Source organism: Camelus ferus, chromosome 22 (assembly GCF_009834535.1).
Source record: "Camelus ferus isolate YT-003-E chromosome 22, BCGSAC_Cfer_1.0, whole genome shotgun sequence".
NCBI lineage: Eukaryota > Metazoa > Chordata > Mammalia > Artiodactyla > Camelidae > Camelus > Camelus ferus.
The window spans coordinates 25,948,872-25,965,172 of record NC_045717.1 but is presented as its reverse complement, the minus strand read 5'-3'; the positions used below and the strand labels follow the sequence as shown (position 1 = coordinate 25,965,172).

General features: G+C 61.9%; 1 protein-coding gene across 6 annotated transcripts in view; it reads right to left on the bottom strand.

Moving 5' to 3' along the window:
* DOT1L (DOT1 like histone lysine methyltransferase) overlaps positions 1 to 16,301 on the bottom strand; it is a 48,180-nt gene that overhangs the window by 19,780 nt on the left and 12,099 nt on the right. For all 6 annotated transcript variants that reach the window (XR_004314370.1, XM_032466028.1, XM_032466029.1 and 3 more), the window contains 7 exons: positions 13,042 to 13,116; positions 11,326 to 11,389; positions 10,604 to 10,832; positions 9,180 to 9,274; positions 8,730 to 8,792; positions 4,472 to 4,527; positions 2,337 to 2,416 (listed from right to left, as the gene is read on the bottom strand). Coding sequence is in view for 5 of the 6 variants with exons in the window: in XM_032466028.1 (XP_032321919.1) it covers positions 2,337 to 2,416; positions 4,472 to 4,527; positions 8,730 to 8,792; positions 9,180 to 9,274; positions 10,604 to 10,832; positions 11,326 to 11,389; positions 13,042 to 13,116 (662 nt within the window). In the remaining variant the exon portion in view is untranslated. The remainder of the gene's footprint in view (positions 1 to 2,336; positions 2,417 to 4,471; positions 4,528 to 8,729; positions 8,793 to 9,179; positions 9,275 to 10,603; positions 10,833 to 11,325; positions 11,390 to 13,041; positions 13,117 to 16,301) is intronic.

Genomic DNA, 16,301 nt, shown 5'->3' with positions numbered 1-16,301 from the left:
GCACACACACTCACGCACACATACGCAGCCATCAGCGCTGCGGCCACCTGGCGACTATCTGGCTCTGTGATGGTGACACTTTCAACTCTTGTTTGCTTGAAATGTTTCATAACAAAGCGTGAGGGACCCACGCCCCTCTCATGCAGTGGATGAGGTGAGGATGGCACTGGGGGCCTCCTGGGCGCTGTGGCGACAGGACATGGGGCGGGGGAAGCAGGAAAGACACCTATCCAGGAGGGGTGCCCTGCCCACGGGGCGCCGCGGGAGCTCAGAGCTGCAGCAGGCGCTGCAGGAGCCGTTCTCACGAGCCCAAGGGTGAAGGGCGCTCTCTGGAGACCTCCCTGTAGGACAAGTGATCACTGGCGTCTTGGGTCATGACGGGAGAAGTGTGGTGACACCCCATCTGGGCTGCACCCGCACACCCCCGCCGAGGGCTTCCCCGACTTGGGCCTAGGAAGGGGAGCCGCCAACCGCAGAGCCCAGCTGGGCCCACGGCACATGGGGCTGCATCTCCAACCTTGCACTAAGGTCACGGCCCACGGGACCCAGGAGACCATCCCGTCAGGCAGGGAAAACCCTGAGAAGGACGGGCACCTGAGGTCAGCGCTCTAGCGGGGATGGTGACAGCCCAGCCTGGCCCGGAACTGCAGCCTGGCTATGGGCATCGGGGAGTCCAGGGAAGGAGCCCTAAGGCCGCACGCCCAAGCGCCCGAAACCACAGCGCGGGTTTGTTTCTAGGCTCCGGAAACAGGACAGCTCACACCTTCACCAGAGTCGTTTATCACCCTAAATGTCCACTAAGCACATGAGCCACCGGCCCTCCCCGCAGGGAGACAATGGAGCAGCAGAACTGGGGCCCATCTGCTCCAAGGACACAGACGAGACGCAGGCTGAGGGCGTGGGACGAGGGAAGAACGTGCACTCCCTCAGGATGGAGGACGCACAGGCTGTGTTCCTGCTGCTGGGGCCCCTGCACTGCTGGTCGGACCACCAATGGCGCTGCCATCGAGCACGGAAACGACACAGCCACGGCCCGAGGAAGACCAACTGGGGGGAAGGCCGGCCCCGTCTCCCTTCTGGGGCACGCCAGACCTGCTCCCCTAGTCCACATCAGAGCCCGACACCCTGCGGGACCCAGCAGCGGGGGCAGGAACGCAAACTGGGGACCAAATGAAACCAGTTGGCTCCCACTTATTTAGAAGGTTCTAGACTGGATGGTCTCACCGCTCTGATGCTCCACACGTGTCGACTCCACCAGAGTGGCTAAACTAGACCTCGAGGCAGCCCCACCTCGCACATGCAGCCGGGGATCTTGGGGCCGCCCACCTGAGGTCAGCTCCACCACGGCGGGGGGAAGCTGGGGACCGGAGGAGGCAGAACCGCCCCCCTCCAATTTCCAAGGAGAAGCGAGCTGGGCGCCGCAGCACTTCTGTCCAGTCCCTTCGTGGACTGTCAAGACGCAAAGACCAGGACGTTCCCCTACGCGAGGCTCTGGCCCAAGGCCAACACAGGATCTCTCTCCACAAAACCACTGGTGTGTCCCCAACCTCAGAGCTCGGATGAGTGCAGAGAAACCCCACCGAAGTGTGGAACAGGCTCTCAGGGAAATGCCCTGACCCGAGAACCAACACTCGACTCTCAGGCTTCGCGCCGCAACCTCTCTGCAGCTGTGCTGAGCGGTTTTGGCAGCCATTCTGAGACTCAGACGCAGGACGGGCACCCTCTCTTCCGGCAGCCCGCCTTTGCCTGGCCTGGGGCAGGACTGAGGGGTGGAGGGGGCAGCAGGGGTAGCCCTGGCTCGGGGGGCCGGGTCCGAACACAGGGAAGGCCCAGCAAAAGCCCAAGGGACCAGCCGGGACAACCCCGCGCCCTCGGTGCCTGCAGGTGAGGGTGGCCAAATGAATGGGGACAGCGATCAAGTCCGAATGTCAGATACACAGTGACTAACCCTCTAGGAGAAGCCAGGATGCCCCTGTTCACAAAAAGCTGCTTGCCGTCTTGGGGGAGTCCAAGTTACCCGGACAGCCTGCAGCTGTACCATGAGTCACCCAAGTCCCTGGGGCCGGTGGCCGGCTCCGGCCTGAGCAGGGGTGCGGGTCAGTGCTAGTCCGCCACACACACTGAGTGGGGAGGCTCCCCCTGCAGCTGGGTGACAACGGACAACAGTGGATGGAACCCCCTGCCTGAGGCCTTTCAACTGGGCCCGAGCTGGATGATGCCAATAAGACCCCAAGGCCGGTGATCAGTGCCACACCTCCGCAGCCCCACGAGGGTGCGGGCCAGGGAGCGCCTCGCGCACGCGGACAAGGCAGAGGGCAGGGTGGGGACTACGTTACCTTCCTTCATGTTTGCAAACCGCTCCTTCAGCTGGTGATCCACCTCAGGACCAAAGGCAAAGTTATTCACAAATATAACACTGCAAAATAATATTCCAGTTGAGTGAAACGAAGGTTCTCTCCACACGTGTGCAGAGCCGACCGCCTCCACCACTAGCTCAGCTCCGGGGCCACGCGGCTCTGCCTGCACCACCTCCGCCCGGCCTGGGACAGGCTCCCCGGCCCCCAGTGGGCTGGCTGCCCAGGGGCCCCACCTGCTCCTCAGACGCCCCTGAGGTCGGAACGCAGGCAGCACAAAAGCCACCTGGGCCCAGAGCCATGAGGACACCTGGCAGGGAGGCCGCACAGGCTGGTGTGCTTCAAAGTGAACCAGCCACCTGAGGGCCAGAGGGCCCAGAGCAGAGTTCTTCCAAGGGAGAGGGTGGCCCATCCTTCCCCGTTTCTCAAATGTCCGCTGGCACCAGATGGCCTGAGGACCTCTGCCTGCGGACGCCCACTGGGCTGGACGGCCAGGGGCCTGCTGTCCGGCACCCGGAGCCTGCGGGGCCCCCCATCTGTCCAGCTGGCTCGTGCCCACAGGGAGGAACTCTCTGGAGGGCAGGACACTAGGAACATCCACACCACTGGTGCAACTGAAGACCCTAAGCTAAGACAGACCGCCCTCCCCAGACTAGAGCTGGGTCGCGACTAATGCTGGGCCGCAGCAGCTGCCCGGCAGACGGGGCCCCTTCCTTGTGTGCCTATGAACAAGAGCAGAGGGCTGCAGCCGTGCCACGCTGCTGATTTTCATCTGCGCAAAGGGCAGCTGTGGTGGCCTGAGTGGGCAAGGCTGGACGTGGGCAGCAGCGGGAGAGGCGCCGCAGGTGTGAGGGCAGCCCCTCCCCTCCCCGCCCACTCACTCCAGAGGGACTCAGGAGATGGGAGGGGAACCCAGGCCGGAGGCGCCCGGGTCGCCCGGCAGAGCCCGCCCAGGCTGGCAAGCTGGGAAGGCTCCGGCAGGGAGTGGGGCCGGGAAGGCTGGATGCCAGAGTCTCGGGGAGGCGTGGGGAGGGAGTGAGCCAGAAGAGACCCTGTGGCCGCTCTAGCAGGATTCACAGGCCAGGAAACGAGGGAGCTGACCAAGGCCGGCTGAAGCAGAGATGGAGGCCCTCAAGGACAGAGGAGCCGGTCAGAGGTGGGGGGACACCCTGACGGGAGGCCGGGGGCGATATCTGAGGGGACGCAGGCAGATGAGGCCCAGGGAGTGGTGTGCTCACGGCCAGACTCGCTCCCCAGCAGAGAGGTCCTGGGGCACTCCGTGCCCGGGTCAGCTCATGGCGGCTACAACGAAGCTCCCAGACCCCATCTGATGGGGACATCGGGGGCTCAGCAGGGTTCTCTCAAGACAAAGGGGAGAGCATGCCCGACTCAGATGAGAAATTCTCACAGGAGAGCAAAAAAGGGACATGCTTTTGTGAAAGAGGAGTATCTTTTCTACTTGCCCCCAAGAGCCAGGTTAGGGGTGCAGGGTCAGTGTGCAGCAAGCTCGCAGGAGAAGGGGAGGCAAGACTGTGAGGTCAAAGCGGGGCTGGGTGAGACCCTCACCCCAGGGAGAGGGCTGAGAGTGCGTGACATGCCTCACCCACCCGGGAGCCTCACGGAGGGAGGGTAGAGCTCGAGGGTAGAGGGTGTGCCTGGCATGCACAAGGTCCTGGGTTCAATCCTCCATTAAAATAAACCTAATCACTGCCCCCATGAACAAAAAAACCCACCACCCTCAACAACAACAAAACCACACAAGAGCCACCAAACAGCAGCTGCACAAGCACCGCAGCCCAGCCCCGCCCGCCTCGGCCCCAGGCAAGGGAAGTGACAAGACAGAGCAGCAGAAAGGAGCCTCAGGGAGGGCAGACCCCTGTCAGGACTTGTGAGGACGGCTGAGGGCTCCTGGCAGCCTCTCTCTGTAAGAGGCACGCAGAGGCAGGGAGCCCGGGGTCAGACTGTGCGGCCGCCCGCCCTCTGGGGCCCTCCCTGGCTCGCTGTCCCCTACTCTGGGGCCGTGGCCCCTGCCGGGGCGAGGTGACCAGGGAGGGGAGCCATGCTGCCTCTGCCCTGCTGGCCAGGCCCCAGAGCCCGCACCCCAGCCCCAGCCATACCTCGTGTTGGCGATCCGCTCCCTCCACTCCTCCGAGAGGAAATCGCCTCTCTCCAGCTGAAGGGAGAAAACAGAAACAGCCCATCACTCTGGAGGGCTCGCTGGCCTCTGTGCCTGCCCGCACCCACCCCGAAGGAGATGGAATGAGCAGAGGTCCCCCGTGGGGAGGACGCGGCTAGACTTCGGTGTGGCCAGGCTCCCAGAAGGGGACGTCGGGGAGAAGTTGAGACCGTGCCCGCAGGGGAACCACACATTTGGAGGGCTTGCTGCCTGGGGCACCGGAGAAGGGGCCGGAGTCCCAACGCATGTCCACACGGGGCCGGCAGAGGGCGCCAGAAGCGGCTGTTCTGGACCTTGGGCTGCACCTCCCGTGGCTGCCGACCTCGCTGTGTTTACCTGAGAGCAGGGCCATCCTCACACCTCCAACACCTGCTCTCAATGCTACTTCTGGGAGCAGACTAATCTCATTTTGCCTCAAGGCCAAAGTCTGTCCAAGAGAACACAAGTCTTATTAACCTAATTGTCCAGAGCTGCAACACTCAGAAAACCAAGAAATCTGGTTGTGTAATTCTTCAAAAGAGGCTCTCGTCACACTCCTGGGCATCCACCCGAGACAACTGAAAACAGAGCTCCACAGAGAAACCTCTACCCCACATCCACGGGAGCAAAAGCAGAAACCATCCACGTGTCCATGGACAGATGACAGATACACACACGTGGTCCCTCCACACGCGGGAGCATTGCTCAGCCGAGAAAAGGGGAGAAGCACTGACACTCGCTGCCACGTGGACAGACCCAGAGAGCACGGTGCTCAGTGAAGGAAGACGACACAGAAGGACACACAGTGTGTGATCCCATATATATAAAATGTCCAGAACAGGCCAGTCCACAGGGACACAGTCAGACAAGGGTGGGTGGAGGCGCATGCTACCAGGTGACTGGGGACGCTTCCTCACGGTGAGAGGTATGGCACTGCCCAGCAGTCCTGGCCCCAGCCTCTCTCAGGATGGGCAGGAGGGCAGACCCTGAGCAGAGAGGGTCCCTCAAGTGCTGCTGTCCCGTGTGGCTGTGCCGGGGGAGCAGCTGCAGGTTCGGCACCCTCCAGCACACACGGAGACCCCAGGGTATCCGAGCATGAGGGGCCAAGCTGGCTGTGCTGAAGCACTCAGGTGCCGCGGGGGGTCGCCCGCATCCTGGTGGTCGGTCGTGGCTCTCTGGGTCCTCTCCCCGCACACAGCCCAGCCAGGCCCGGGGGCGCTGACCGCCCAGGAGCAGCTGCAGGTACGCGCAGACAGCTGTGCCTGAACAGCCGGCCCCGTCTGGTCCACCCTGCCCTGGACCAGCTGGAGGGCAGCCTCACCCGGAGGGAGGCCATGCCACCTCCCGGATGGGCACCTCCGTGAGGCCGCCACCTGCTCTGGGCGCTGGGAACCTTCTGGGTGCCAGCCCGCCACCAGGCGCCAACAGCATGTGGTTACCCAGGCAGCTCCAGGCAGAGGGGGCACCCTGAGGTGTGATGGACAGACACGCAGGCAGAAGCCACGCGTAGGGAGGGGACGGGGACCCACTGGGAGGAGAGCCCTGGGCGGCAGGGCCAGTGAGGGGGCCCAGGAGGCGGCCCTGGCCCTGGGCTGCTCTTAGGCTCCTGCTGGCCTCACTCCCTCTTCAGCTGTTAAGAAGCGCAGGCAGGACGCCACCTGCCAGTCAGGGCGCCTGGTCAAAGCCAGAGAGCCACGGGAGGGCCTCTCCAGACCCAGGACGTTCAGCAGGGACTGCCATGACACCCTCCTGGGCAGGGCTGCATGGGGAGGCTGCTCCCTGGAAAAGGTCCAGGGGATGCCAGAGCCATGGCTGTTCCTGACACAGCAGCGACCAAGCGCCCTCTGAGCCGAATTCTGCTCCCAGACACCTCGATGGGGCCATGGCAGGGCCAGTGAGCGCCCTGAACCACAGGCAGCAAAGAGTGAGAGGCTGCCACGCAGGGAGGTGCCCAGCACGCAGAGGCACCGCTGACCGTCACACAGCCCCGCCTCCTGCCCCGGCTGCGGCACCGGCAGCTAGAACCACGCTCCGCGCACAGCGCGGAGGTGCCCATGGGGCCACCAGGCATCCCTGGGACCGGTGTCAACCCAAGCAAACTTGGATACTATGTGCTTCAACTGTCTAACCCTCTCACCAGAAGCAGGAAGCACTTTTTAAACTTAAAAAACCTGCGTTTTAGGAGGTCACACGGTTTTAGGAAAACAAACAGCCATCCAGGAGCTCAGGGCCGGGCTAGCGGACACGGAGCCCGGCGGGAAGGTGCCCCTGGGGGCAGGGGCCAGCTGGGCTGCCTGCCCTCCGCCTGAGCGACGAGCCCCAGAGGCCCTCCGACGTGGGAGGGCCCCGGGAGGGCAGGACACGCCCCTCACTTTCCACCTAGGGGGAGCATCCTGCGAGGACCTCCACCACGGAGAAGGGGAGGGGGGCTGGGCCCGCGCTGTGGCTGTGCGAGTCCAGGTCCAAGGAAAGCAGGGCAGCGGCAGGGGGCACGTCGCCACTCACCCCACCAGGCCAGCGCCACCCTGGAGCCAGAACCGCACAGCGCGAGAAAGGAAGACTACGGACCAGTGTCCCTCCTGGGCACAAACGCCCTCGGTGACACAGGAACAAACCAGAGGCCCAACAACATGTGAAAGAACGGCACCCTGGGACCATGTGGGGGGCACCCGGACATGGAAGGCTGCCTCAGCTTTTGTGCTCATCTCATTAACAGGCCACAGAAAGACTCACGCCAGCATCTCGACAGGTGCAGGCAGAAAAGCCGTCAGCAAGACCCAGTCTCTGTTAGATTTTCAGCAAGGTAAGAATGGACGGGGGCTCCATCAACTGGAAAACCACATCCACAGAAACCTACAGCCAACATCACACTCGGGGCGACACTCTCAAGGCTTGGCGCTGAGAGCGGGGCAGGCCCAGCGGTGCCCTGTCCCCGCCACCTTCCACCCAGCAAATGCCGGGAGACAGAGCAGGATGGGCCGGGCCCGGAGGGAAGGCGCAAGGCTGTCTCTGCTCAAAGGCGACGTGACCCTCTGCACAGGAATTCCAACACAGTCAACAGCGACAACCAAAACCCTCTGGAACCGGCACAACAGCGACAGCGAGGCCGCCGGCTGACGGCACTGCCGCGCGTTGCCACACCAGGGGCCAGCGCTCTCCTAGAAACCAGCAGGAAACCAGCAGAACTCGGAATTAAAAAGACAACACCCCTTAAATCAGCACCAAAAACGTGAGACGCTTCAGCTGCCTAACAAGGTACGTACCAGACCCATGTGAGAAAGCTACAGAACTTGGACAAATCAGACCAAAAAGGAACAACTCGACGCCCACACACACAGAATTGAGCCCAGACCCAGGCCTCACAGCCTCTGCGAGCGCGAACTCCAAGTGGGCCACAGGCCTGGAGGCCAAGCCCCAGACCTCAGAGCTCCGGTGACACGCTGCAGACCTGACCTCCAAGCACAGCCCACGAAGGGAGAAGCAGGCGCCCCTAAGGGCCTGGTGCCCCCCTTCCCTGCCCCCCGGCTGCCAGCCCAAGGCCGTGGTCGCTCTGCTAACCCAAGCCGAGCACCACAAGGGCCTGGGGGCTGCAGCAGGAGCAGGGCGGGGCCTCGGGCCTGGGCTCCATGAGGGGGACCCGCCACCTGCGGTGCTCAGGAGGGGCCCAGGGCTGACAGCTGCACAGCAGCCAGGCGTCCAATGCAATGGAAACCCCTGAAGAGACAGACGAAGCCTTGAGCACAGACACGCGCTGCAGACACACAGCAAGGGTGTGGACACAGACGCCCTGGGCAGGAGGGGCCAGGAGCCAGACCCGAGGAGCCTCTGTGACGAGAGGCCTGGCAGAGTGACGGAGAGTCGGGGGCGGAGAGAGAGCGGCACCAGGAGAGCTAGAGACTCGTCTGCTGGGCCACACGTGGCTGGGGGGGATGCCACCCCGCTGGCCAGCTCTGCCCACCCAGCAGCGGCTGCCCCCAAAGACTCGGGGCTCCCGAGGCCTCGTCGAGTGCCCAGGGGCCACCTCTGTTCTCTGAGCCCGCAGTGCAGGAGGAGCTGGACCGCGGCCAAAGGGGCCCCGGAGAACGGAGGCAGAGGGTGGCTGGAGCGTGGAAAGAGGTAGGGGAGGGAGGAGGGAGGCGGGAGGCGGCGGCCGGGCGCGAGGCCGGGCGGTCAGGGCAGGGGGCCGCAGTTAGCGCGGGGGCATGAGCCATGGCACTCACTGTGTATTCTGCATGCTTTTTTCCATACCATTTCATCCACTTCCTGAACTCGCGGTCCATGGTCTGCAAGGGAACCAGAGGCCTGTCAGGAACCCGGGCGGCAGGAGGCAGGGCGCCTGCGGCTCCCCGTGTCCCCCTCCCCCAGCCCCAGGGAAGCAGAGGCTCTAAATACATTTCCGTGGGGATGTGGCCTCTCAGGTGCACCCACTCCCCTGAACTGCTGACCCCCAGCAGGCGCTGGCCCAACAGGGACGCCAGCGTAGCCTTCTCTAGGGCAGTGAGGGGAGGCAGCTGGACAGCCTGAGACACACAGTGGGCGACCCCTCCGGAGCCCTGCCCCACTGTCCCTCCCCTCGAAGGCCCCCCGCCCCGCCCCTGCTCACAGAGAACCCAGGAGCCCAGGCTGGAAAGGAAGGAGCTGCAGCCCACCCGGGGCCCAGGACCTCTCACCTCCGCGTACTTGGCTGGGATGTCTGCTTTCTCGACACCATAGTGATGTTTGCAGTTGGTGGCCGCGGCGACCTGCAGCACGACCTGGCCCACTCCTTCGGGGGGGGGGGGCAAGCGTCAGACACCGAGGAAGGGCCACACCTGAGCAGCAGGTGGGGGCCACAAGGTAGCCAGGCAGAGGCACTCAGCAAAGGTACTAGAGGTCACAAAACATATTCAAACGCCCCAGGCTGCTGGCTGAGCCCCCCCAAGGCACGGCCGTCTGTGTTCCAGTTTATCATCCACAGACAGCACCCCCTGGCTTGGTCCACAGCCCTAAGTGGCACGAACTGCCCAGACAGACAAGGCTCCACGAGAATGAGCAGCACCTCCAGAAGGCCCGTCCAGCACACGGCAGCCTGGCTGCCTCGACAAAGCCCGCCAACCTCAGAGCGTCCTCCCTGAGTCTGAAGCAGGATGGGAGCGCTAGGGAGACATGGGCAGAGTCTGCTCTGTCTTCACGTCAAAAGGAAGCTTTCTAAATGGTCTTCCCTTGAACTCAGGTCACTGGCATTTCAAGTGAAGTATGAGGAGCACCCCGATCTCCCGCCTTGAATAGAATGTACTACCACACGGGGTCAACACAGAAGCCGTGAGGTCCCTCCCCAGCGACAGAAGGGAAGGTGCTGCTCGCTGGCACTTTTCAGAAATCACAAGCCTTCTGACACGTACAGAAGTTTCACGGCCTTTTAGAAAAATGACTTTTGAACTACATGCGTTCTTATGAAAACACGAACTACACACTTCAAAAAATTAAAGAGCCATCTTCGTCCCCATTTCAGAGCCCGAGACCATGCCTGACTGAGAGGGGACTTCGGCTTTGTAAGCACAAGGTTCTCATGTGGAAAACAAGGTCCCACGGGGGTGGCAGAGACACCCCAGAGGGCTGTGCCTGGGGCTCCTGATGGAGCATCAATGACGTGACAGACAGTCCCCCATCGGCCCTGCACCTCCACGCACCCCACTGGGAATCAATCACGACACGGCGCCTCAGGTGCACACCCACCAAGCCCCGCCCCCAGGAAGCGCCACGCAGGTGCAGGAGGGCAGCTCACAAGCCAAAGGAGGTGGGGGTGCTGCTCAGGGCTGGTGAGTGCCAGCAAGACTGGAGGGGGCTGGTCCATAGTGGTCCCCAGAGCAAGCCCCAGACCCAGCAGGGAGCGTGGCAACGAGGTGGGGCCAGGCCGGGGTGGCTCAGTGGGGGTGGCAGGCTCTGTGAACACACAGCCCGCGGGCCCTCTCCCAGGGCTGAGAGACGGGGCAGGCTCTGGGCTCTGGGCAGGTGGGCAATTTGGGGCTTGCTGGGTGAGGCACAGGCAGTACCGGCACAGGACTGCCCAGGGCCGGGACCCCCGGCCCCACCGCGGGCCCCACCGCGCCCTCACCGCTGCCCAGGTCCACGAACAGGTCATCCTCGGTCATCTTGATCTCGTCGATCATCTGGGCGACCAGGTCGAAGGAGGTCTCTCCGTACACCTCCGGGGAGAAGGGCTCGTAGTTGTTCAGCTTCTCGGGGTCAGTGACCGAGTGGTTGTAGACCTGCTGCAGGATGTGCCGCAGGAGCCCGGTGGACGGCCGCGTGTTCAGTTTCATGGGTTGTGTGGTCCCCTTCCACTGCGGCGGCAGCAGGGGCACCGTGACAGTCTGCCCCCCACCCCCGCCACCAGCCACACGCAGCCACGTGTGTGCATGTATGTGGACACAGGAACCTGCGTGCCCGCGTAAGGGGTGGGGGCCCAGGATGCGTGAGTTCTCTGGACAGTTTCCCAGCCGGCCTGTCCTGGCACGCGCGCCCGGCCAGGTGAGGCCAGGGGAGCCTGTCAGCCCCACGCTCAGAGCGCCCATGGGGCTGGGTGAAGGACAGAAGCCCCAGGAAAGCTCCTTGTCGCCCACCTGCCCACGCGCTGTGGCCCACAGGACACTGGGGGCAACTTTGGGAGGAAACCAGGTCTGCCTGGTCCCGACTGCCCGTGTCACAGCAGAGCAATTCCCTGACCCTCGCCACTCCCAGGTGGCCAGGGGGCGGGAGGCGTGGCTAAACCGCCCAGGCGATAAGACATGGGCCAAGAGCAGGAGACGGGCCTGGAGGTCAGGGAAGGCCACCTACCAGCTGGTGGATGCTGTCGATGGCCCGGTTGTACTTGTCACAGAGCCTCTGCATGCTTTCGAAGCTGAAAAGGCAAGGAAAGGCGGTGGTGACCGTCGAGCTCAGAACAAGCCAGCAGGCCTCTCGGGGGACAGCAAGGAAGGGCCGTGGGCAGAGGTCCCGGGGGCATCATGGGCCCTGGGAGCATCTGGGAGGGGGCGGCTCCCGGTCCATGCCTGCCTCATCAGCGGTGTGCCCTGCCGGCCTCGGGTGAGGACAGATCAAGGCTGGGGAGCCGCCAGGGCGAGTGCTCTCACCGCCCGGGTCGCCCAGGTGTCCGTGAATGACACTCCCGCACCCTGGCCCCTAGCGCTCAATCTGTAAAACGCAAGGATGGACTCCGAGCCAGACTGAGGTCTCGGCCTGCATTTCCCCTGCAGTCCTCGGGGAGAAAGCCCCGCACCGTCCCTCGACCAAATTAATTCCTTGCCTCCCAATTTTACACCTCCTTCAACCTGATGACTGAAGCCCCCCGAAAGCCTCCAACTGCACCCAGAAGAGACTTCTTCCCAGAAGGATGAGCCTGCCCACAGGATGTCCCCACACCTGGTCCCTGGCAGACGGGGCTGGCCCTGCTGTCTTGGGTCACCCGCTCTGAGCAGGACCCTAAGGTCCCTCGGGTCCCTCAAGTGGATGCCATCAGGGGATGCCCCTCCCAGCCCCACAACCTTCCGGCCCTTCATCGACCAACTGACCCGGGAGGGAAGAACTTCCAACGCCCTGCCAGCACCTTGTAGCAGAAGCACCTTTAAAACACTGGCTGCGCTAGGTCAGGAACAGGGTGCCCCCCCAGCTGTCAGACGTGAGCCACAGGAACCACTCGAGCCCCACTCAGGGGCCCTAACCCCAGGGGAGGAGGGGCCCTGAAGGAGGGTCAGTGGCCACGGGTGTGCCCAGCGGCCCGAGCCTATACAGCCACCTGTGCGGCTGCTCCCAGGTCTGACTGCTCCGGACGAGGAGCAGGCACAGGGCCCTTCTTTTCACAGCAGCAGGTGCTAATCATCAAATGGGCTGGAGGTGGGCAGTGAAGGGAAGAGGACGGGGGCTGACTGAGGCCGGGAGGCCACCCCGCAGACCAACAAGTCCTCCAGACAAGAAGGGAGAGTGAGTGAAGAGGCCTGGCCGCGGGCCCTGAAGGGCTCGAGGGCGCCTCTGGGCTGTGTTGTTGAGGGCGCAGACCGAGCACTGGGAGCCTGCCAAGAGCCCAAACAGGCAGGAGCATGGAAGGCTGGCCCTCTTTCTCAAAGCAAAACAAGAAGAACTCCAGGCAAGCATTCCAGACACAGCCTCGCCTTCCCCACCCACAGGACTTTCCACAGAGAACCCGGATGTGCCTGCAGGAGACTGTGAGGAGCAGCCAAGCCAAGCGGGCCCAGGCCAGGGCTGGGCAGGGCCCGCGGCCCAGAGGCCGGGCCCGCAGCGCCAGCGGCCACCTGCTGCGGAGACAGCGGCTCCGAACTTGGGGTAGCTTCACACATTCCAGCCCCAGTTTCCGCCCCTTCCAGTTATGTCCTCACTCTGACAGCTGCTGCCAATATTTGATAAACATTTCCGACCAAAATAACTCCACGCAGGCTGCAGCCAAATCGAAAAGGAAGTTTCCCACCCGCCTGCGCCGTCGAGGAAGATCTAATCCTAGGCTGCGTCCCCCCTGGGGAAGCGGCTCAGACTGCTTGCCTTTTGGTGTCGTAGTCAATTAGAACGTAATTCTCCATGGCGAGCTTGAGGTCCGGGATCTCCTCACAGACCCACCTGGAACACAAAGGCGAGCATCGTTAGTGCTCTGTCACCGCCCTCCGCACTGTTCTTAAGCACTGTCCACTCCCCAGACAGAAACAAAACAACCTCGTTACTAGGCTCAAAGCGGGAAGGAGGGGAGGGAGGCTTTACTTCAAGACAACCGCTGTCCTGCTCACGGTGCTGGTGGCATGACTCACACAAGCTCTACGCCGCTTCCAGCTCAAACAACGCTGGCTGTTGGGAGCTAAACAGACTTACGTGTTCCGGGTCTAGGAACCCATCAGCTCAAATCAGAGAGTTTGAAAAGCAATGCTATCCATCAGAAGTGAAAGGGAACTGCTATTTGAAGAACGAACTAACGCCAAGACAAACAATGGGGTTACTTCAACAAATGTTGCAAGGGAAAAAAAGAGATGGAGGGGGAACCTACAGACTGCAAGACAGAAAAATACATCCACCCATCCCAAGGTGTGACCCTGCTCAGATCCTGACACGATCTAGAGAAGAATCGCGGAAGAGGAGTCATCACACAGCTCTCGCGGGGGATAAAGGGAGAATAAGAGGCGTCATGAAAAACGGCCTGTCAGTAAATGCGACAACTTAGGAGAAACGGACAAACTCCTTGGAGTCACAAATTACCAAAGCTGACATCAGAAGAAGCAGAGTATCTGAACAGCCCTACACCTATCACAGAGCTCGGCCTCCCGAATGCCTTCCACAAAGCAGCTCCAAGCCCAGACGGCTTCACTGGTGAACTCCACCAGTTACTGGAGAATCACACTGGCCCCTCTCAGTTTTGTGAGGCCAGCGTTCCCCTGACATCAAAGCCAGAGAAGAGCAAAGCCTTGTAAAGTGAAAGTCACCACAAGCAAGGAGATCTACAGACAGTATCCCCCACGAACACAGGCACAAACCCCTTAGAAGTATCAGCAAACTGAAGTCAGCGAGACGCCTTGTTCACGTGAGTTTACCCCAGCAATGACAAGTTGCCTGACATTCTAAAGCGAGTCACAGTAATTCGCCTCATTAAGAGATAAAGGAGAGAAAAATCACACGATCTTCTCGACAGAGACCCAGGACGCCCAGGACAAGATGCAGCTCCTATCCGTGACACACACTCAGGACCCCGGAGACCGGAGGAGGGGCGACGCGGCTGGCTGCTGCGGGCAGTCTCCGCTGTGCCTGCTGCCGCCTCCGGCTCTCTGGAGACAGGGGCCTGTAGGAAGGAGGAGGCGATGCTCCCCGGCCCGCCAGAGTTCCCGTGTCCCTGGCAGTCCCCTCATCCCAGGCCCCTCCAAACATGCATGCGGGCCAGAGCCACCGGTGGGCCAGCACTCCCACCTCCCTTGTGGTCTGGCTCCTCCCCCTGCGAGGCCCGGCTCAGCCTCCACGTGTTGCACCCCGTCCCGGGTCCCTGAGTCTCTCCACCTCGGCCTTCAGAGCCAGCACCTTCACTGCCAGCCAGCGCGTCTCACGGTGACTTCTCTGCTCAGCACACACTTTCCGCCAGGAGCCCGTGCCCGGAAGACAGAGGCCCCACAGCCCAAACCAAACTGGCGGTGTGAGCCCGGGCCCCCAAGGTGGGGACGGGTGGGGACCGCAGACGTCTGCCACAGGCCCCGGCCAGCACCACACGGCAGGAAAAAAGAACGGACGTCAGAGAGGCTGGGAAGGAGGACGCAAAACTGTCTCTGCGCGCAGACACGGCTCCGTACACCAACCCCCCCAAGGAATTCAGAGAAGTTACCAGAACTTGTGTGAATTCTGGTCACGTGAAGCAAGGTCACAGGACCCAAGGTCAACTGTATTTATAAATACGAGCAACAAAGAGCTTAAAAAAATAAAAATTTCACGTGCTACTTAAGATAACGCTAAAGCACACACACTCAGGGGTAATTCTAGTGAAAGAGGTGGCAGGCCTCTACGCTGAAAACCGTCGGGCACTGCCGACAAAAACGCAAGGCCACGTACGTAAGCCCGCGCGCGAGGCGCGGCCGGGCGCCGCTGCACCTCCTCCTCAAGCTGGGCCGCGCGAGGAGCCCACCGGCAGCCCAGCGCGCTCTCCTGGAGAAACACCAAGCCGGTTCTCAGAGTGACGCACGAAGGCAGAGAACCTAGAACTGCTAAAACAATCTCTAAAAATACCAGCACTGCTGCAAGGCCCACACCACCTTTGAGATGGACTGTGAGTCTGCGGGGAGCGACAGCGCGGCGCTGGCAGACAGGCAGCACACACACCACTGGCACAGGACACGGAGCCCAGAGACAGGCAGTTCTAACAACTGACTTTCGACCAAAGCACCAAGGCAACTGGATGGGGAAAGGAATGTCTTTTACAAATGAGGCTGGAACAACTGAATCTTGACCCCACAAACACAAACCCATATCAGACGGAGACCAAGATTAATTCACCACTGATCTTAAACCTGGACGTAAAAGCTAAAACCACAAAGCTTCTCAAAGAAAACAAGAGAGTAATCTCGTGACTCCTGCAGGCAGAGCTTTCCTGGACATGACCCAGGCGGCTAACCGTCAAAGGATGAACCGATGGCTGAAGAACCTGTGCTCATCAGGCTGCCGTCAAGCCAAGGCCGTGCTCAGCGGCGCCCTGCAGAGCGCGCCCCCTCACCCCGCACTCACCGCCAGAGTGTGCTGGGAACCCCGACCACTCAGGACAAAGACACATGAGCCCATCTCAGAAACCAGCACAAACTCTTCTCCAGGGCAAGAAACCGCAGCTCTCTGGAGGGGGCCGACTCTTGGGCTGGGACACGGGAAACTCAAGATGACTCTGGAGCTTCCAGAAAGTGAGGATGTGCTCAGAACTGGCGGGGCCAAGTCCCAGGGACTCAGGACAGACTGCCAGCACAAGAACCACCCGAGCAGCAGAACAGACCACGCGGGAGGGGGTTACAGCCCACAGAAGCGGGTGAATGCCTCGGAGGCGGCAACAGCTCCTCCTCACAGAGGAGCTCCAATCAGTAAGTAGGGTAGAATGAGGGGGATGGAGAATCACCCCAGGAACTGGTTCTCACGGGTAAGACCCACCTCTGGACGCTAAAATCAGTGGCAAAGGTCTGAGAAGAAACAGGACATCTGCACAGCCTCCAAGTATTCCCCCAGAGATTTTTATTTGTTAAAAAGGGGGAAACAGTGTCTCTGACACTGGAGAAGCCTGAGAGACACCAGCTTCACCA